The 21,861-nt window shown below is 36.6% G+C and overlaps 1 protein-coding gene across 2 annotated transcripts in view; it reads left to right on the top strand.

Annotated features, from left to right (window-relative positions):
* Positions 1-18,656, top strand: part of COPB1 (COPI coat complex subunit beta 1) — a 31,031-nt gene extending 12,375 nt beyond the window's left edge. For both annotated transcript variants that reach the window (XM_001504942.6, XM_001504941.6), the window contains exons 9-22: positions 1,783-1,890; positions 1,975-2,121; positions 2,862-3,007; positions 4,580-4,676; positions 5,739-5,899; positions 6,782-6,902; positions 9,000-9,227; positions 9,392-9,571; positions 11,788-11,932; positions 12,963-13,082; positions 15,663-15,808; positions 16,419-16,508; positions 17,644-17,799; positions 18,268-18,656. In XM_001504942.6, coding sequence (XP_001504992.1) covers positions 1,783-1,890; positions 1,975-2,121; positions 2,862-3,007; positions 4,580-4,676; positions 5,739-5,899; positions 6,782-6,902; positions 9,000-9,227; positions 9,392-9,571; positions 11,788-11,932; positions 12,963-13,082; positions 15,663-15,808; positions 16,419-16,508; positions 17,644-17,799; positions 18,268-18,327 — 1,905 coding nt within the window. In that variant the 3' untranslated portion in view covers positions 18,328-18,656. The remainder of the gene's footprint in view (positions 1-1,782; positions 1,891-1,974; positions 2,122-2,861; positions 3,008-4,579; positions 4,677-5,738; positions 5,900-6,781; positions 6,903-8,999; positions 9,228-9,391; positions 9,572-11,787; positions 11,933-12,962; positions 13,083-15,662; positions 15,809-16,418; positions 16,509-17,643; positions 17,800-18,267) is intronic.
* The last annotated feature ends 3,205 nt before the right edge of the window (positions 18,657-21,861 follow it).

Below are 21,861 nucleotides of genomic sequence, written 5' to 3'. Positions count from 1 at the left end.
TAACTCTTGAATCACCATAGCCTTTTTGTGTATTGTCTTTGCTGTAAAAAAAGTATTTCTGGGGGCTGGCCCCGTGCCCGAGTGGTTAAGTTCACACACTCGGCTTCGACGGCCCAGGGTTTTGCTGGTTCAGATCCTGGGCGCGGACATGGCACTGCTCATCCGGCCATGTTGAGGCGGCGTCCCACATGCCACAACTAGTGGGACTCACAACTAGAATATACAACTATGTACTGGGGGTCTTTGGGGAGAAGAATAAAAAAAATTAAAAATGTAAAAAATAAAATATTGGCAACAGATGTTAGCTCAGTGCCAATCTTTAAAAAAAAAAAAATTTCTAGCTTGAATTAATGTGTTATTTTTTAAAGTCTTTTCTGTTTGTACTGTACTTGGTATTCTTGGCAGTAGACATATATTCTTTTTGATTTGAATATAATTTACATTTCTTGGAAAATATACCAATTGATTGAGAATAAAAGATTAGATACTAGAAAATTATCAGCATACCTATTTAATCTGTGAGAATAATGATTGTTATGAAAATAAAGCCCCATCACAGCTAAATTCACTGCTCATCCTAGATCAGAACAATAACAAAAAATTTGCTATAAAAGACACTATTGGGACAGTTGGAGAAATGTGAATGTAGACTGTATATTAATTAATAGGATTGTTATCAATGTTAAGTTTTCTGAATTTGGTAACTTTATTGTGGTTATATAAGAAACTATCCTTATTTGTGGGAGGCATACACCAAAATGTTTAGGGGGAGAGTATGATAAAGCAAATGTGGCAAAATAGTAAAAACTGGTGAATGTAAATGAAAGTTATACAAGAGTTCATTCTTAGGATTTTTAGAACTTTTTCATCAGTGAGGTTTTTAAAAAATATAAAGTTTTAAACAAGTAAAATTAATCATAAATTAGGTTTGCTATATTTTAAAATACTTATCTGCCATAGATTTTTTTAAATATGCATCTTTAAAATATTACATTTTCCTGCAGAGCCAAAATAACATTATCATACTTAACAAAATTGTGAATAATTTCTTAATATTATCTAGTACCAGCTCCAAACTCAGATTTTCCCAGATATCCCCCAAATGCATTTTTTGTTTGGTTTGTTCAGTTCATGACCATACCTCATATCTGGTTGTGTCCCCTAAATCTCTTAATTTAAGCAGTGTCTCTTTTTCATGACAGTGACTTGTTAAAGAGGCCAGACTAATTGTCCTGTAAGATGCTCCTCCTTCTGGATGTGTCTGGTTACTCTCTTGTGGTGTCATTTAGCTTGTTCCTCTGACTTTTCTACTTCCTATAAACTGTAAGTTTGATCTACTGCTTGATAGAGTCAGAGTAAACATTTTCAGTTTGAATGCATCGTGTGATATTATATACCCAAAATATCTGGTTCTTTCACTGCTAGTGATTTTATTATTTTTTTTTAAAGATTTTATTTTTTTCCTTTTTCTCCCCAAAGCCCCCCTGTACATAGTTGTATATTCTTCATTGTGGGTCCTTCCAGTTGTGGCACGTGGGATGCTGCCTCAGCGTGGTTTGATGAGCAGTGCCATGTCCGTGCCCAGGATTCGAACCAATGAAACACTGGGCCGCCTGCAGTGGAGCACGCGAACTTAACCACTCGGCCACGGGGCCAGCCCCTAGTGATTTTATTATTGATCAAATTGGTGATGAGGGACAGAATCCTCCAGTCTACAGTAAAGATTTTCTTCTTGTGACCAGAAATATTGGTGTTAATTCTGGATTTTTTGTTTTTTTTCAGGATCTGGTTATGGACATCCTAAGAGTATTGAGCACGCCAGATTTAGAAGTACGCAAGAAAACTCTGCAGTTAGCACTGGATCTTGTCTCTTCTAGGAATGTTGAAGAGGTAACACAAAACTCTGACAGCACCTTGTAAGCTTTAAGGCAAACACATAATGTAATTCTCACTTATTTTTACCTTTTTCTGTAGCTGGTTATTGTCCTGAAGAAGGAAGTGATTAAAACAAATAACGTGACTGAGCATGAAGATACTGACAAATATAGACAACTCCTTGTGCGAACATTGCATTCTTGTTCTGTCCGATTTCCAGATATGGCTGCAAATGTTATTCCTGTGGTATGTAATTCTGATGACCTTAATTTTGAAATTCTCTAAAAGAATTTAAAATAAATTCTGGTTATCCAACATTTAAACTCAGGAAATCTCAGCTGTCTGGAATCACTAAGTCTCATGGTCAGAAGGGATCTTGATGTCCACTCTTAAGCTCAGAAGGATAAGGACAGACTTCCTTCTACATCTTCATCAAAAAATAAACAAAATGTAGTGACAGATATACCTCTGCATGTTATTATAATTGGTGTTTGTTACAACTACCTAAAGTAAAATTATTCTGTGTCTATCATTCAGTAGAGCAAATAAGTATTTCTTTCAGATAGTTTTACCTCTTAAAATTGAAGCCTTCGGTTATAGGAAAAATTTCACACACCGAGAGTATTTTGCTTCTGTCACTGTCAGAGAATGAGGTATGTTAGTGTAATTTGAAATTTTACCTTTGAGCTCTGAATTTTCTCTAAAATGATTTCAGTTTTAGTATCCAGTTAATTTATTTTGAGTTGTGGATTTCCTGCTTCTGTTTTACTGTGAGTTTTGTAATAAACTTTGCTGCACATAAATCAGAAAAACCATTGTGCCTTTGTTTACATAATGGTGCTTGTCTCTCAACTTAAACAGTTTATTATTTATTTGAGAATTGTTAATTATATTCTTTGTAAGTTTAAGTTACTGATTAAACCTTAGATAATTTTCTTTCTGAAAATTATGTTATTGTTATCCTATTTTCCGTTTTTTTCTTTTAGTTAATGGAATTTCTCAGTGACAATAATGAAGCAGCAGCTGCTGATGTCTTGGAGTTTGTCCGTGAAGCCATTCAGCGCTTTGATAACCTGAGAATGCTTATTGTTGAGAAGATGCTTGAAGTCTTTCATGCTATTAAATCCGTCAAGTAGGTTTAAAATCTGTTTAAATGTAAAGTCAAGTAAGCATTTTACCATTTTTATCTTTAAAGGGTCAGTTGATAGAAAATATAAGGGAGGAGAGATGACTCAAGAGAAGCCAAAATAAGTGTGTCAGTAAATATCACCTCATCTCCACCCTCGGTTAATCCATAATCTATGGGGAAAATTTTTTTTTGTATGAGTGATTTAGCTAGGTTTCTCTATTCTGATTTCCTCTAAAACATCGGGAATCCTAAAGTAATTTAAAGCATCTGATAAATAGACTATTCTAGACTTGCGTTATATCTGCCTACATAGAAAAGAAGGGACCACTACAAAATTGTTTTTATGATATGAAAATGTGGTGATATTTATAGAAGTGAGAAAAGATTTGCTTCCTTTGTGAGAAAAAAAAATTATATCAAAGTGTTGCTTTTGGCAACCATAATCTCATAGGGCTTCAGTGTCTAGAATTTTTTAAAAATAAATTTAATGAAAATCCTAGGGAAAAGATGATGGAAGACTTTATTCAGTTTAACATTTTTTTTGTTTTTTGGGGGTTTTTTTGAGGAAGATTAGCCCTGAGCTAACTACTGCCAATCTTCCTCTTTTTGCTGAGGAAGACTGGCCCTGAGCTAACATCCATGCCCATCTTCCTCTGTTTTATACGTGGGATGCCTACCACAGCATGGCTTTTTGCCAAGTGGTGCCATGTCCGCACCCGGGATCTGAACCTGCGAACCCTGGGCCACCGAGAAGCAGAACGTGCAAACTTAACTGCTGCGCCACCAGGCTGGCCCCTTCAGTTTAACATTTTTAACTAGAGAATTGTTGCTTTCTTTACTTTGTGTTTTTGGTTTTTTTCTATTGGTTTATCCTTCCTTGTCTATTGTTCTGTTTAGCATACTGCCTCTTCTTTTCAGTGACTACTGAATAAAAAGCGAATTACTTTTTACATTAAAATAATACAGTCCGTATAGTAGTAAGTGATAAAATCAAATTTACCTTAACTCTGTCCTAAGTGGAAGATAACACCTTTCTGGGAAACATTTTAGTATTTTATTTATTTATTTATTTTTTGAGGAAGATTAGCCCTGAGGTGTCATCTGCTGCCAATCCTCCTCTTTTTGCTGAGGAAGACTTGCCCTGAGCTAACATCCATGCCCATCTCCTCTGTTCTATACGTGGGATGCCTACCACAGCATGGCTTTTTGCCAAGCGGTGCCATGTCTGCACCTGGGATCTGAACCTGCGAACCCCGGGCCACCGAGAAGCAGAACGTGCACGCTTAACTGCTGCGCCACCGGGCCGGCCCCTAGTATTTTATTTTTACTGCTGGGCTTACCAGTTTTAGAATGTTCCTAATAATGATGGGTGAGAACACTTATTTTCCGTTTAATCCTTGTGATTTCTGAAGAGAATCAAAGAAACTTTGTCTTTTTTATATTCTTTCTTAAGATCTCATCCATAGTCCCTTAGAACTGCAGAATCTTTTCTTGCTTGAGCTTAAATTCAGAAAGACCTGTGCTTCAAGATTTGTTGGCAAAGTCAGTGTTTCAGAACTTGTATTCCTGCCTTAGGATTTACCGAGGAGCGTTATGGATCCTGGGAGAATACTGCAGTACCAAGGAAGACATTCAGAGTGTGATGACTGAGGTTCGCAGGTCCCTGGGGGAGGTACGTTTTACTTTAGTGAATCTGACGTTTATGTCTTGATTTGCTTTCCTCTTTCTGTTTAGTAATGTCTGGGTTAAAGAACACTTAAAAATGCATTTTAATTACCCAGATAATTAAGTCTTAGGGGCTGTGGGAATATCGGGGAGTCCCCCCTCCCCTGCCTTAAGCCATAACATCTGTTCTTTTATCTGTTATTTTTTACCCTTCTGAGTAAGATTTTATTTGAACAAAAGGTTCTGTGTTTAAAAAAGAAGACTTGTAAAATTCTGCTTTAGCCTATGCATTCTGAAAGAAGGATGCAAATATTATAGGAACAGAACTGCTTTTAGAATATTTATGCACTAAAACTAACAGTATTTCCTTTTCCAAATGACCATATGGTAGAATAGAAAGAACAGTGCTTGTCAGGAGACCTGAGTTTCAGTCTTGCTTCTGCCAATAGTTAGCTCTGGCACGTTGGATGTAAGTTCCTTAACCTGACTGGACATCAGGTTTTTCATCTATACAATAAAGGAATTAGTAGATAATGACTGAAGACTCTTAGAGCTCTTCAGTTAGATGATAGACTGGTATTGAGGAATAATTATGCAGTACCCATTTGGTTTTTTAAAAAAGTAGTTGGTGAAGTTATTGTGTATAAATAAGTCAGATTCGTTTCATTTTAGAAGGATGGATGCTGTTTTTTTCTTTCAAGGGAAGGGATGGAGAAGACAAATAAGACTTAGTGAGTATTTACTTTGTCTTAGTCACTGTCCTAAGCATTTTCCTATCAAGTAACTCATGTGGAAAGAATTAAGATTTCCATTTAACAGATAAAGAAACTGAGGCTCCAAGTAGTTTAATTAGCTTGCCCGGAACCATACAACTAGTAAGTGGCATCCATCTCCAAAGGCCCTGTTGTTTTCACTGCATTATTCTGGGAAGGAAAGAAGATTGAAAGCAGAGTTCCAAGTTCCAAAAATCTTACTGGGGGAATGCCTTCTCTATAGAATTGATTGTTTAAATATGATTTTGCATGCGGTTGGTATGATTACTAAATTGATGTTTACAATTGATTTTTAGATCCCAATTGTAGAGTCAGAAATAAAGAAAGAAGCTGGTGAATTGAAACCTGAAGAAGAAATAACTGTGGGACCAGTACAGAAATTGGTAACTGAGATGGGCACCTATGCAACTCAGAGTGCCCTGAGCAGTTCTAGACCCGCCAAGAAAGAGGAGGAAAGGTAATTCGCAGCACCTGCACCCTCCCCTGTACTTTGATTATTACTCCTGTGTGTAAAACAGATGATTTCTTTCCTCGTAGTAGTTTGGTTTTTTGATCAAAAGGGAAATCTTTGCCATTTAAGATATTTGAAAGGAGAAGGATGTTTAAGTTCTTTCCAGGAATTGTCGTGATGGTTTTAATCCTCTGCTCCTTATGTGTTTCACTGAAATAACTCTGTTCTCTTTAAACTAAAATTATTTTACTCACGTAGAAAATGCTAAGTGGAGGTAACTTTGGTGATATTTGAGTTTTGTTGCCTGTTAGTATTTGGGAAACATATTTTGAAGATTTTCCATTTCTAATTGATGGAATAAAGTTTTGATGTTTTCCTCTTTGTTTTGCTCTCCAATTTTATGTGAAGATGATGAAAGTAATGCCTAAAATTTTAATGATTGCTTAATGTATGCTAGGCATTCTGGTAAGTAGTTTGTCTCATATAATAGTCTTGACAACAGCATCTTGAGATAAAGTATATTATTAACCCCATTTTACAGAAGAAGAGTTTGAGGCTTAGAGAGGTTTGTAACTTCCCAAAGGGACATAATAAATAAATAGATAAGCGGGGATTTGAATGTAGCGTATTGGCTCTGGTACATACACCCTTAACCATTTTCTCTTTCTTTATTCAGTTGGCTCTTGCATCATTTGAAGATAAGTTTTAAAGCCATGTATTTTTTCTTTTTCCTTTTTCATTCTGAAAGCTAAAGAGGGAGCTAATTTAGATCCTTATCACTGAAACATGGCAGTAAGAGTGTTAAATAGGCTTATTTCTGTCATTTATACAAAAGCTGCATGCTGCTTGAGAAGTTGGTGGGTTTCATTTTCCTTGGTTGCTTTGCAGACCTCCCCTGAGAGGATTCCTTCTGGATGGAGATTTCTTTGTTGCTGCCTCCCTTGCCACAACTCTGACCAAGATTGCCTTGCGCTATGTAGCTTTGGTTCAGGAGAAGAAAAAGCAAAACGTAAGTTCGTTTATTCTACATCTACCCCACAAATGAGTATTGAGTGCCTACTGTATGTCTTAAACAGTGAGGGGCCCAAAGGTGACTGCTGAAGTTCCTGTCGTGAAGGAGCTTATGGTTTAATGGGGGAAATGGACACAGTAATGTAATGTCATTGTAAAATTGACAAAGTAATATATCAGCAATACCTTGTGATTAATCCAATGGAAGAGATATAAGGGTTTATCAAGTCATTTCTGTTTGCTAGGATTAGTCAAGGCCCAGTGAAGAAATGCTTCTCTCTCTCCAACATCTTTATCCAGTCAGTCATTGTCTCTTTTATCCCAGAAATATCTCTTAAATATATTCCCATTTCTGTAATTCATACCTTCATCATAGCTTCTGACCATTCTGACTCTACATTCATTTACAACAATATACTTCCTTTCCCCCAATCTCTCTTATCCTCTGCACTATTGTCCTATATTTTATTTCTATGTCATGTTGTCAGCTCTATGATGCATTGCTATTATTTTTGCTTTAAATAGTTATCTTTTTTATAAATATATTCAACATTTTTTTCCATTTCTTATTTATCTAATGTCTGGACTTAGGTAGGGAGGGGCCATAGCCAATTATAAGAAATCAAGAGTTAAGAAGAGGGAACAAAGCAAAATTCAAGTACCTTCATGGGTGCCTTTTTTTTTTTTTGCCTATTCTTTTCATGGTAAAATATAGATAACATAAAATTTACGATTTTAACCTTTTTTTTTTTTGGTGAGGAAGATTGGCCCCCAAGTACCATCTGTTGCCAATCTTCCTCTTTTGGCTTGAGGAAGATTGTCTCTTAGCTAACATCCATGCCATCCTTCCTCTACTTTATGTGGGACACTGTCACAGCATGGCTTGACAAGCATGCTGAGTACGCACCTGGGATCCAAACCTGTGAATCCCAGGCCGCCAAAGCAGAGCACACAAACTTAACCACTATGCCACCTGGCCGGCCCCCACAATAAGGATTAAGATAGGTCCTAGTAATGATCCTATTACCAGTAATGGGACACCCTGAAGTTATGTGCCTCCTAATGGAACATACTAATAAATATAAAACATCACCTCTCTGGTACTCTAACCAAAAGTGGGGGGCATTCTGTTAAACAACTGACCTGGGCTCTTTAAGTCATTGGGGGAAGCCGGCCCTATGGCCGAGTGGTTAAGTTCACATGCTCCACTTCAGTGGCCCGGGGTTCACCAGTTCGGATCCTGAGTGTGGACCTACACACTGCTCTTCAAGCCATGCTGTGGTGGCATCCCACACAGAAGAGCTAGAATGACCTACAGCTAGGATATACAACTATGTTCTGAGGCTTTGGAGAGGAAAAAAAGAGGAAGATTGGCAACAGATATTAGCTCACAGCCAATCTTCTTCACCCAAAGAAAAAAAAAGTCATTGTGATGGAAAACAATACAAAAAGCTAGGGGGACTAGTCTAGATTAAAAGGGACTAAAGAGAATAACAGCGAAATAAAATGCATGAAGCTGATCCTGGATTTAAAAAACAAAATATTTTGTGACAATTAGGAAAATTTATTTGAATTTAGAGTGTATAGTAGATATATATTTTGCGATAATTACAGTTCTCAGATGAGATAATGATACTGTGGTTATATAGGAAACTGTCGTGATTCTTAAGAGATATATGCAATGAAGAACCTTACTTTCATATGTTTAGCTAAAAAAATAAGTGTACGTACATAGGTAGAATAAGAAAGCAAATATGGCAGAATGTTAGCAATTTGTGAAGGGTATCATTCTTTTAACTTTTCTGTAGTTGGAATTTTAAAAAGATAGTATTGGCATGTGAGGGGGTTAGAGTAAGGGAGAACAGTTAAAAAGCCATTGCTGTCTTTCAGTTGAGGGTTAATGAAGGGTGGGACTTAGAATAGAAAGGAAGGAAAAGGGTGCAGAAAAAAGATGGAGATAAAATCTAAAGGATTTGAAATCTTAATCAGGTGATGTGAAAATTAGGTTTATTTCTTGATTGTAAGTAACAATAAAGTGACATTATTGCGGTTGGAGAATCATGACAGTAAATAATCCATTTCTCTCCTTTTCTAGTCTTTTGTCGCTGAGGCCATGTTGCTCATGGCCACTATCCTTCATTTGGGAAAATCCTCTCTTCCTAAGAAGCCAATTACAGACGATGATGTAGATCGAATTTCCCTGTGCCTCAAGGTCTTGTCTGAATGTTCACCTTTAATGAATGACATTTTCAATAAGGAATGCAGACAGTCGCTTTCTCACATGTTATCTGCTAAACTCGAAGAAGAGAAGTTATCCCAAAAGGTAAGGTATATATGATAAAGCCATAAAAGTGCTTTGTGTTTATTTTTTTTATTTTGTTGATTTTTCAGTCCTGATATGTGAGGGCTGTCTCTATTAATGGCCTACAAAAAGTTGTCTTTCTTTCCATGTTAGAGAGAGGTGTGTGTATTGTTTTCTCAATACAGAAAGAATCTGAAAAGAGGAATGTGACAGTACAGCCTGATGACCCCATTTCCTTCATGCAACTCACTGCTAAGAATGAAATGAACTGCAAGGAAGATCAGTTTCAGCTGAGTTTGCTGGCGGCAATGGGTAACACACAGAGGAAAGAGGCGGCAGACCCCCTAGCATCTAAACTTAACAAGGTAACAAAATGTCAGATACAATGGTAAGTTGTTTAAACTGGCTACTTCAGAAAGTAGTAATCAAGACGTTGCTGGTCTTGCTGCTTTTTAAAAGAAAATAACTGGTTATACAGTATCAGTTTTTGTTAAATCAGTGTGATTGATAGGCTTGTTAAACATGAAGTGAAACTCAGAAGCTGATGAGATACTTTACTGTATGATGGGACTATGAGTTCAGGAGATGATTTCATACTTGTTGCAGTTGTGTGTGGATCGTAGACTAATACACACAGCTCAGGGATCCGTAGAGTTAAGTACAGCTGAAGGCGGAACTCCTCCCCAACACTGCCCTCAGTTTCTCCTGGCCCCTGCTGCTTCAAACATGGCAGTTCCACTTTTGTATTCTTAATATACTGATTCCAAATAGGATTTTATTAAGAAAACAATTCTACTCTTCAAATACATCAAACTTACAAATCAGTGATCTGCTGTAATCCCTTTGTCTGTTAGATGAGTAAACAGTCTCAAATTGATTTTGTTGTCCAAGATAAGATTAGCAGAATTAGAACTACTAAAATACTTTCTCTTCCTTAAAATTGAGAATTAATAGTGGCAATATTACAGTTAGAAAATTTTTAAAATACATTTTTTAAAATTGTGGTAAAATTTACATGACATCAAATTTACCCCCCTTAACTATTTTTAAGTCTATGGTTCAGTGGTATTAAGTATGTTCACATTATTGTGCAACCATCACCACCATCCATCCCGAGAATTTTTTTCATCTTGCAAAGCTGAAACTGTAGTCATTAAACAATAACTCCATTCCCCTTTCCCTCAGCCCCTGGCGACCACCATTCTACTTTTTATCCGTATGAATTTGACTGCTCCAGGTACCTTGTATTAGTGGAATCATACAGTATTTGTTTTTTTTTGTGACTGGCTTATTTCACTAAGCCTAATGTCTTCAAGGTTCATCCATGTTGTGGCATGTGTCACAATTTCCTTCCTTTTTAGGGCTGAGTAATATTCCCTTGTGAATATATGCCACATCTTGTTTATCTCTTCATCTGTTGATGGACACCTGGTTTGCTTCCACCTTCTGGCTGTTGTGAATAATGCTGCCATAAACACGGATGTACAAATATCTCTTTGAGGTGCTGCTTTCATTTCTTTTGGGTTATACCCAGAATGGAATTGCTGGATCATGTAGAAATTCTGCTTTAATTTTTTGAGGAGCCAGCACACTGTTTTACGTAGCTGCTGCACTATTACATTCCAGCCTTCAGTGCACAAGGTTTCTGATTTCACCACATCCTTGCCAACGCTTATTTTCTGTTTTGGTTTGTTTTTTATAGTACCATCATGGTGGGTATGAAGTGGTATCTTACTGTGGTTTTGATTTGCATTTACCTAATAATGATCAGTGACGTTGGGCATCTCTTTAAGTACTTATTGGCCATTTGTATATCTTCTTTGGAGAAATGTCTGTTCAAGTCCTTTGCTCATTTTTTAATTTGGTTGTTTGTTTTTTGTGTGTTGAGTTATAGAAATTCTTTTTATATTCTGGATACAGGTCCCTTATGAGATGTATGGTTTGCAAATGTTTTCTCCCATTCTGTGGGTTGCCTTTTCACTTTGTTAATTGTGTCCTTTGAGCCACAAAGGTTTTTAATATTTATGTAGTTCATTTTATCTATTTTTTCTTTTATTGCCTGTGTTTTTGGTGACAATATTACCTTTTTAAAGTGCTGTACTTTGGATGTTTAAAAAAAGTTGGGGGGGGACATCTAAAATTTTATCTTTGTGAAATTACAAGCATTGCTTGCTGTATGATCTCTCTGGTTCCCGAGTTTGGGTAGCAGGAACTACCACACGATCTGAATTTTGTTTCCTGAGTTTTGGAGAGCATCTGGTGAGTTTAGATGCTGCGGGATTTAACTGCAAATGTATCCAGGTCTGTTCAGTTCCTAAGTTGGGGTAATGTTTAATGTATTTGTCAACATATTTAACGTCTTTCTGCTACTGAGCTGTAAACTCTAGGACTTGTTATTCTAATGACCCAATTTCAATTACTGTGTCTGTATTACAAAACAATTTTATTAGACCTATTTCAAAATGACCTTGTCTAATATAAGCACATCTGTTAATTACCTAACAGACTTAGTCATTTGGCTAGGATATGTTTGGTTAAATTGTCTCAGTCATTTGATTATCTCTTTATTTTTGTTTGACAGGTCACCCAATTGACAGGTTTCTCAGATCCTGTATATGCAGAAGCTTATGTTCATGTCAACCAGTATGATATTGTCCTGGATGTACTTGTTGTGAATCAAACCAGTGATACTTTGCAGAACTGCACATTAGAGTTAGCTACTCTGGGTGAGGAAGTTTACCATAAAGGAAAGATATTGTTACATAGTAAATCTTTATGACAGATTATTAAGGGATGTGCACAAGTTTTAGTATAAGAATTCTCTTGAGCCCTTTGTGACATTTTGAATCAAGGCTTAGTTTTACATTTAACATTTAGTCTCCGTCAATTCCAGTTTCCTGAGCTTCTGTAATACTGACTTTCTTGTGCTTGTGCTCTTGGTACATCTAGATGGGTTTATTCACTGAGCTTGATCTAGCAAATGTCGGTTTTTCTAGATATAAATAAGCTGTTTAAGTTACAGATTTACCAAGTAGCTGACTTAGTTAAACTTTTAATTGCCTTACTACAGAACCAGGTATTTTCTGAGTCAATAACTAATGCATACATGTGTGACCAAATATATCATTTCTCACTAAGCAACACTTAGCAAAAAGATGTCTTTTTTCTTCTTAATAAAGACACATGAATCCCACTCTCTGACCACTTTTACATCTGGCTTTGAAATTGGAAAATATAACTTGTATACAGGAACAGTGCAGTGCCCCCAGGAAATTCCATATGGCTTAAGCAAGAGTTAAGGGACTTTAATATCTAGAGAAAACATGCTTCTGCCCTATCTTCCTCAGCATAGCTTGACGCCTGTAAGAAGAACAGTGTTTCTAAGAATTGACGAGTCTTTCTGCAGATTGTTTTATCTGTCTCGGTAATGGAATGTATAGTTTAATACTTAAGCTTTTTGAGCAATTTGTATTCATTCTTTGAAATAAAATGGTATGCCCAAAGTTTCACACCCTACACTCACAAATCAAATGTAGAATTATTCTGAGAAGCTTACTTACCTTTTAAAAGAACATGCATATTGATGTGAATAATAAGATGTTAAATAATTTCTTTATTTTGTCCTTATAGTATTTGAATCATAACCCTTCTCTTGTTCCTTATTTTGCTCGAAGCTATAAGCTGCATACATTTTAAGATTTCATGACTTGGGAGGTTACCGAATGTGTATTTAAACCATGTCTAAATTTTTTTCAGGGGATCTGAAACTTGTGGAAAAGCCATCTCCTTTGACTCTTGCTCCTCATGATTTTGCAAACATTAAAGCTAATGTCAAAGTAGCATCAACAGAAAATGGAATAATTTTTGGTAATATAGGTAAGGAATTGTTTTATAGCATGTGATGTTTTAACTTTTTTATTGAAGAATTTCTCTAGTGAGTTAGCTTTGTGACATTTCTTGAGGACAGCACCTGAATCCATTCGTTCCTTCATTCGTCATTTATGGGGCACCTGCTGTGCTACGAAGCATTGTACTATGTTCTGGAGGTATAGAAATGAGCCAGATACAGAGTCACTGTCCTTAAGAAACTGTCACACAAAAGGAGGAGATAAATAAGTAAATATATAACTGTAGTACAGTGTGATTAGGGCTAGTTTGCATACTATGTATTTTGGGATCATAGGGAAAAAATGCTAACACTACAGGGAGTTTTATAAAGGAGGCAGGTTTATTATCAAAGGATAAGATTTGAACTGAGTCTAAAACTTAGTATAAGCATTTCTTTCCGGGTACTCATTTAGTCAATATGCTTTTTTTTTTAAGCAATTTCTGTGGTAGGGATGGGGCTACTGTGGTGAGGAACAAAAGACAAAAGCTCTCTGCCCTCAGATAGCTTATAGTCAAGTAAGGGAAAACAGATGTGAGGAAGATGTGTGGAGTCCATAATGGTAAGTGCTGTGAAAGAGGCTGTGCTGTGTAAAGTGGGAGTCTGAAAATATTTGGTGACTTCTCTCAAAGTGGCAGGGAGCTGTGGGGAAAAAGATAAGGCAGGCTTTGTGGAGGAGCTAATTCTCAAGTGGGGTTTTGCAAGATCAGTTTAAGTATTCTACAGATAGACAGGGATACAGCTGGAACAGATGCAAGTAGTTTGATAATACCTGGAATTTAGAGTGGAATGGAGGAGGGTGGTGGTAGAAAAAAATGGGGTTAGGAAGGTTAGAGCTATATTTTGCTTGCCATGCTGAGGATTTCAGACTTTATCCTGGATGTAAAGAGAAGCCATTGAGGAATTATAAGTGAGTGAGTAGTTACATAATTAAATATTTCCGTGACAGCACTACAGAAAAGTCATGGGAAGATGCAGGAAGATTAACTAGTAAACTATTGCAGTAGCACAGGTGAGAGATGGCAGAGAGCTTGAACCAGTGTTGTGGTTGGGATGGAGAGAAAGGCTGAATATAATAGATGTTAAGGAAGTAGAATGCCTGGGACATGATTACTAATTGAAGAGGAAGTGACTAGAGTAACCCTCAGATTTCTTGGTTGGGTTGATATTTATGTCAATCACCAAAACAGAATATAGGAGAGAACAAATTAGAGAATAAGTAAAATCTTAAGCAAGTTCAGTAATAAAGTGTCTGAAAACATCCAAGAGCAGTTTGATAGGAGTCTGAAACATAAACAAGAGGTCTAAACTAGAGATAAATATTTGTTTAAAAGCCATAGAAAGGGAAGAAATCACCCAGAGACGGCATAAAGAATGAGAAGAGGGGAGATTTGAAAACCAAATCAAAGAGAACAGCAATATTAAAAGCTTGGGCAGGAGGAGAAGCCTACAAAGGAAACTGAAATGTGGTTAGAGAAGTAAGGAAAAATCTTCAAGAAGTATCTGAAGGTACAAAAGATCAAGTAACATGAGGTCTAAAAGAGGAGTCCTTTGGATTTGGCTATCAGTGATATTAAAAGATTTCTCGTGGTATGTCTTGGGCAGTGGTGGTGGATTGAAGACTAAATAGGAGATGGAAAAATGGAGATAGTGAGTGTAGACTATTCTGAGTGTAGGGCCTTGGGTTTGATAAGGATAAGAGAGGACAGTAGCCAGAAGAGAATCAAGTATGAGGGAGGATTTTTTTTTTCTTAAGATGAGAGAGCCTTGACTATGTTATGGTTATGTATAAGGGAAGAAAGTCAGTAGAGAATGTAAAGGTAAAGACATGAGTGAGAGAGGTGCTGATTGATGGAGTGAGGTCCTGAACGAAGGCAGGATCACAGACGGCAGGAAGTATTAACCTTGAAGAGAAGAGGCAGCACTTCTCTGATATGAAACGTAAGGAGGTAAGAGTAGATTCAGAGAGAGATGTTTGTTTTTAGATGTAGGGCTGAAAATTAAAAGAACTTAATTTTGGTAACCTCAGTTTTTTCTGAAAGTAGAAAGGATGAGGGAATGTCAAGAGAAGAGGCTAGAAGGAAGAAAGGTAGGCTCCAATCAGATTATGACTTTTACCATGGAAGAGACAGTCATAGAAGCAGATAATCTTAATTAAGTCCTATGGCTCAGCAATATTTATTCAAAAATATTAGAGAAGCACCTATATGGAAACACTTCTACTTGTGTATCCCCCTGGAGTGCCTAACACACCACAACTGCTGTGAAGGACTCACTGGGTTTGCGTCCTGGCCACACTACTTATCGGTTCTGTGACCTTACAACTTAATTAACTTCTCTTTGTTTTTGTTTCCTCGTCTGTAAGATGGAAAATAATAATATTATAACATAGGATTAATGGGAGTATTAAACAGGTAATATTTGTAAAGCGTGTAGAATAGAGCCCAGTATATAATAAGCATTTTATAAATATTTGCTAGTATCATAATTATTATTTGGAAATATTAAAACTTTTTAAAATTAAAATTTGCCTCTGCTGATGGAGGATCTTTTTTGTATGTATATTGCAGTTTATGATGTCTCTGGAGCAGCAAGTGACAGAAATTGTGTGGTCCTCAGTGATATTCACATTGACATCATGGACTATATCCAGCCTGCAACTTGTACTGATGCTGAATTCCGTCAGATGTGGGCCGAGTTTGAATGGGAAAACAAAGTTAGTCCTTGGGAGATTTCCTTGAACTCCTTAGCTTTCTTTTGGGCTAGTGTTGAAGGATTCTTTGATAAAATTAATCCCACTAAAAAGTGTCAGATGTGGAAAGCAAAGTCTTTCAATATCTGTTCTTGCAAATTAGCCTTACCTGGAAGTCATGTAAGTAGTTTATCTGATAAGTGGCTGTTGTAAATTGGTGAGAGTAGCAGTTCTGTAATTAATCAGATTGATCAAGACAGTATTCCATCCCCTGTATGTATATGTATGAATAATAATTATCATTGAATCCAGTGTCCAAAAGAGGCTTTGCAAATTCAGTAGCCTGGTGAGGAACTTTGTTCCATTGAGCCTTGATTTTTATTAGAAATATTTATGTGCAGCATGTTGATCTTCTAAGAAGTTACCTATGTCTGAAAGATCTGATAGCAACCTGCAGGTTGTTGGATTTTGTAGAAGATGTTATTTACTTTTTTGTTGCACCCTCCCTCCTAAATACTTGGAAGGAGGTTCTAATGTGACATACGAGTGATTGTTTTCTCGACCCCAAGATAAGAAACTCTCAACTTTCTCATTCTAAGAATTATAATCTTGACTTTTCTCTCCCTCTGTACAGGTGACAGTTAACACAAATATAGTTGATTTAAATGACTATTTACAACACATATTAAAGTCAACCAACATGAAATGCCTCACTCCAGAGAAGGTAAAATTTGACTGAGGACTTCTTAAAGCTGATAGAGTGGTAGATTCTTGTATTTCCTCTAGGGTATTTTTGTTACTAGTCAGCATGAGAAAAACAGTGTCACTCTGGACTAGCTAAAAGAAATTATCCCATAGAATGTATGGATCTGCTTACCTCTGTCTACTGGAATATACCAGCCTGCTTGTTTCTAGTACAATGACCCAGTTGAATAGTCAAATTAGTTTTTCTTTTCATTCTCCCTTTCAGCTAAAGGCTTATCACAAAATAGTTTGTGATACTGAGTTAGAAAATGCCCATGACCTCTTCTGTTGGCTCCGATTATGCGTCAGAATATATCTGCTCAAATACAGAACTGGTGATACACTCTGGTTTTCTGCTATGTGTGTGTATGTATGAAAAAAGACTAGAAAGACCAAAAAAAAAAATGAAGCCAAAACTCTAAGGAATTTTTTTTCTTTATAAAATTTCTGCTAATGTTACAATATTAATTTAATCAGTAAAAGAATGTATCCTGCCAAACCGCTAGGTTTTAATTCATATATTAGTTTATTCAACAAATACTGAGTCAAATAAATACTATATGCCCAGTACTTTGTGAGCTGCTGGATATAGTCTCTTCCTTCATGGAGCTTAAGGTCCAGCGTGGGAGGCGAATAACTCTTAAGTGAAGAGAGAATGTATAATTACAAATTGGGGTAAGTGCTATTTCTTTGAAGTCAGGTTTATAGAGGTATAATATAGAGACAGTAAAAGTCATATTTTTTACATGTATAGTTCTGTGAATTTTGACGTATTCATACGGTGTCATGTAACCACCATGACATGGTAAGTCCTGGTTTAAGTGATAATTCAGCTGTGCTGTTTGGTCTTGCTTATGTGTATAGTCACGCGCCATATAATGACCTTTCGGTCAGCAACAGACCACATATATGCTAGTGGTCCCGTAAGATTAGTACCATACAGCCTAAGCGTGTAGTAGGCTATACCATTTAGGTTTGTGTAAGTACACTCTATGATGTTTGCACAACGATAAAATTGCTTAACGACGCATTTCTCAGAACTTATCCTCGTTGTTAAGCGACGCATGACTGTAGTTCTCTAGTAAAGTATTGACTTTATCACAAATTTCTTCCAGGCACTTTCTGGCTACTGTGGCTTTATGGCAGCCAACCTCTATGCTCGTTCCATATTTGGAGAAGATGCACTTGCAAATGTCAGCATTGAGAAGCCAATTCAACAGGGACCAGAGGCCCCTGTTACTGGCCACATAAGAATTCGTGCGAAGAGTCAGGTAACAATTTTTTTGAGATCATCTCTGAACTGAGCAAAAAGAAGGAAGAATTTATGTCTGTCTTATTTCTATATGAAGTATCCTCTGTCGTATTAGTGTTCTGTGCTTTAGATGCATATATATAATAATAGTATGCTCTGAATAGAAATATAGCTTTTGCTTCATTAAAATGGCCCGCTTTTAGGGCCTGTCGTTCTGGCTTATGTGCTTAAAACCAGATTGATTCTCATGGGATGTTTGTGAAGTGGGTTCTTTAGAGTTTTTTGAAATCCAAGCTACAAGTCTAGTAACTATTTGTAAATCTAGCACTGAAAGTACTTACCCAGGTAAAGTTTTGGTGAGTCTGTTTTCTGTATCCTTGGTTTCATTGTTGATGTGGACTCATTGAATGGAGGCTTTATGAGATAGAATAACTTACTGGTTGTACATAGTTTCAATAATTATAAACATCTTCATTCTTCTTTGCAGGGAATGGCCTTAAGTCTTGGAGATAAAATCAACTTGTCTCAGAAGAAAACTAGTATATAAGAACAAACAAAAAGTCCTTGCAACCTTACAGTTAAAATTTTGGTATGGGCTTATTGGACTCCAACGTCTTTTGTACTCTTTCATGCTTTATGTTATAAAGAATCTGAGTTCATGCTGAATGCGTTCCAGCCAATAATTTATAGCCTTTCCCTTAAATCAAGATTGAGTTTAAAATTACAGTTTGTCTTTTATCTTAACAGTTTTGAATGCTGTCCTCAAAGTATATAATGTTTCTCACATGTACCGAGACCATTTTCACAGTACAATAAACAGATCTATTCCTAAATCTCTTGTTATTTTATAAATAAATGTATAATTACATAATTTTAGTTATGTAGCAGTGGATTTCTTTTAGTTGGATTATAGATTTCTATTGTAAATGAAAATTACTCTTTGAGTTGTGAATATATGAACTTTATTAAGAGAATTTACAAACTCACTGACGTGAAATGAGACAGGCATTGATTTACTTGATTGATTTTTCCTTTTCCAACATCAGTATCTCTAAAAATGCCTTATCATGTTCTAAAGGGCTTTTCTCTGGAATTTAGCTCCAGGAAGAAAGTATCAACTTGAGAAAACAGATCCATCTTCGGTTTAAAAGAGTATTATGAGCTTTGACTGAAATAAACATATTATTCTTAATTATCCTGAATCATAATGTAAAATAGATAACCCACAATAGGTTTTTAAATCATTCGCATTAAGCTTTGGGTTTTCTTTTATGTTTGTTAAGAATTAAATGGGTTCCACCTAATTATCAAAGCTGCACTGGCAGAATTCAGCTCCAGGGGATTCAGAGAGCTCCAATTCCATGTTGCCTCTGTGCCTTACTCACTCCTCCCCTTTTCCTTACTTTTCACTAGGGCTGGGCACTATCACCTCCCAGTATGATTCCAGAGGCCTCTCTGAGCCAGTTCCCTAGAGCCTGATGGTGCTGTCCTTTTGGCCCTTGCTTTTCCTTGGGGATGATTGAGGTAGTCTGATGTTTTAGCTAAGTCCGAACGTTAAACTATTATACTTTGTCTTCCAGCTAGACTTCAGGATGCGTTCAGGATGAGTTGAGAGAATAAGGTCTGTGGAAGAATGAAAGCAGCATCTCCTATTTCAGCACTTGAGTGAGAATGGAATGATTTGTTTGGAGTGTGAAGGTGATTGATACTTGTATGATGTCATAAACTTTGAAGCCACTTGCTTTTTTAATCAGACAGATCCAGACGATTACAGGGCATTTGAGATTCCAGAGCACTGAGGTCTCAAAGCAACGTCAGTGGCCACCAAATGGGAAAGATATTGGGAATGCAGGAAGGGGTCAGTTTGATGCATTGAGCCAAGGGCTGGAGATTTGTGGTGAGAGCAGATGCCACTTTGTTTGGATAAGATCATTTCCCAGACTCTGTTCCTTTGAACATTAGCCTCCGTGATGTTGTTAGATCTTCTGGGAGAAAAAGGATTCCATGGTCAAGTAGGTTTGGGAGAAGTTTTATCCTGTTCTGTACTGGGGATTCACCATGCATTAGCATACTAAAAATTCTGAGAGGTCCTTTAGTAAAAACAGTAGGTTAGTTTGGTTTAGCCCAGCATATCTTAATCTTACTTGACCAGGGAATCTTTTTTTCACAGAACACCTATTGACAATATATAGGGCAGGAAAAGTGACTTAGCATGCTGAAGATTTCGGTTTTGTATTCACACTCAACCAGTATTGCATTCAAAATCTCAAGGAATCATGCCTCTCTGTGTCCTAGAATATATCTCTGTTGATACTCTCAGAAAATACCTGCCTAACATAATCAGGCCATTTTTGTTGGGATCAAATTGGCTCACATTGCCATTTTCTTAAATTCAAAAATAAGGAGAACTCAGAGAAGTTAACAGAGTTCTCAGATGTCTATACTACATTAAGCTGTTTACTTCATTAGCATTTTATTAGCTTTGTGCATTTAATAAATGTAAACTGAATTGGATAGCGGCACTATTTAGTAAAGTTGTTCACACTGTGCTCTCTTAATTAGGATATAATATACATTTAAAGGTTGTAGCTGCTCACATTAGAAGATATCACATGATTAGGGCCGTGATGTCTGGTAAGAGGGTAAACATAGTATCTGACACCAAGTGAGGCCTTAATATATAAATGTATTGAACGAATAAACCTATAAATCTTACGAGAGAATTAAATGGTCCTTATATTTATTTTGCTGTCATGACACTAGAGGGAGCTCCATGCAGTTACTTTGGTTTGGGGATTAGAAGTGATTGGAGTTGTTTTTATAAGAGGAAAAAACAAGGTAATTTTCCTATTAGCAAGAGATTGATATTAGCGATATTTTGCTACCTGTGAGAAATTTTTCTACATGATTTATAAATAATGTAGGAGACAACTCATTTCAAGGTATCTAAAAAGGCAAAAGAACCAAAATATTTTTAGACACTCAGTATCAGATGTGAAACATTTGCGCTACATATTGGGTAAAGTAAGTAGTTTTACGGGTGACTTTTTCCTTCCACATTGGTATATGTTCTTAGTTAGGTAGTAATTTATAGCCTTTCCTTTAAATCAAGATTGAGTTTAAATTATAGTTTGTCTTTTGTCTTAACAGTTCTGAATACCATCCTCAAAGTAGGGTGAGGCATATCAGCTCCCTGCTTACTGCCCTCTCCCAGACTCTCCGCACACCATCGTGTTCTCTGTCCCCTCCCTGAGCTCCGCACTCACCCCCAGGATCTCAGGAGCCTAAAGACGTAACCAGGTGTAGTGCAGTTCAGTTTAGAATGAGAAAAGCTTGCAGTCCTGTCACCTACTTGCTCTGCGGTCTTAGACGATGGTATAGCTGATGTATTGAGTGCTTACATGTGCCAGGCATAACACTGAGTGCTTTTTCCGTGACGTATATAATCCTCCCAATGACTCTATGAGGCAAATACTATTAATGTCATCATTTACAGATGATGCTTGCAGTCTTAAGAGGGAAAGTTACTTATTATTAATTAAGGCTTAATAGTAAAAATTGAACCCAGATAAAAAGCCAGGGTGCCTGACACTGAAGCCCTTGCAACTGGTCACACATTGCCACCATTGCCTAATCTCTTTGTGCCTCAGTTTCCTTATTTGTAAGGAGCTTATAATGTCTATGTCATAGAGTTGATTTGAGGGATGAAATCATTAAATGTATTATTATGAATATTTGGCACATAGGTGCTTATCAATAAGTATACATTCCATTCCTTCCCCCATTCACCTTCCTTACAGTGCAAAAAAGACAGAAACCTCTTCTCAGTATCATACCTCCTTCAGAATTTACCTCTATTTGAATACTTTGTTTTTGTTTTTAATACCCGTAACTTACTTAAAAGAGGCTTTATTTCTCAAAAATTCTTTAATTGAGATATCATTGGCCCTCAACTTTGTAACAGTATTTATCATGTCCATTTTTTAATTAGCTCTTGACACTTTTGCTTGTTAACTATTGTTATGTCAGCTAAAAGAAACCGTCAACAACCCGTGTACCTCGTATGATAGATGGTCTGTGA

Source organism: Equus caballus, chromosome 7, assembly GCF_041296265.1.
Source record: "Equus caballus isolate H_3958 breed thoroughbred chromosome 7, TB-T2T, whole genome shotgun sequence".
Lineage (NCBI taxonomy): Eukaryota > Metazoa > Chordata > Mammalia > Perissodactyla > Equidae > Equus > Equus caballus.
This window is presented reverse-complemented; position numbering and strand designations above follow the sequence as displayed.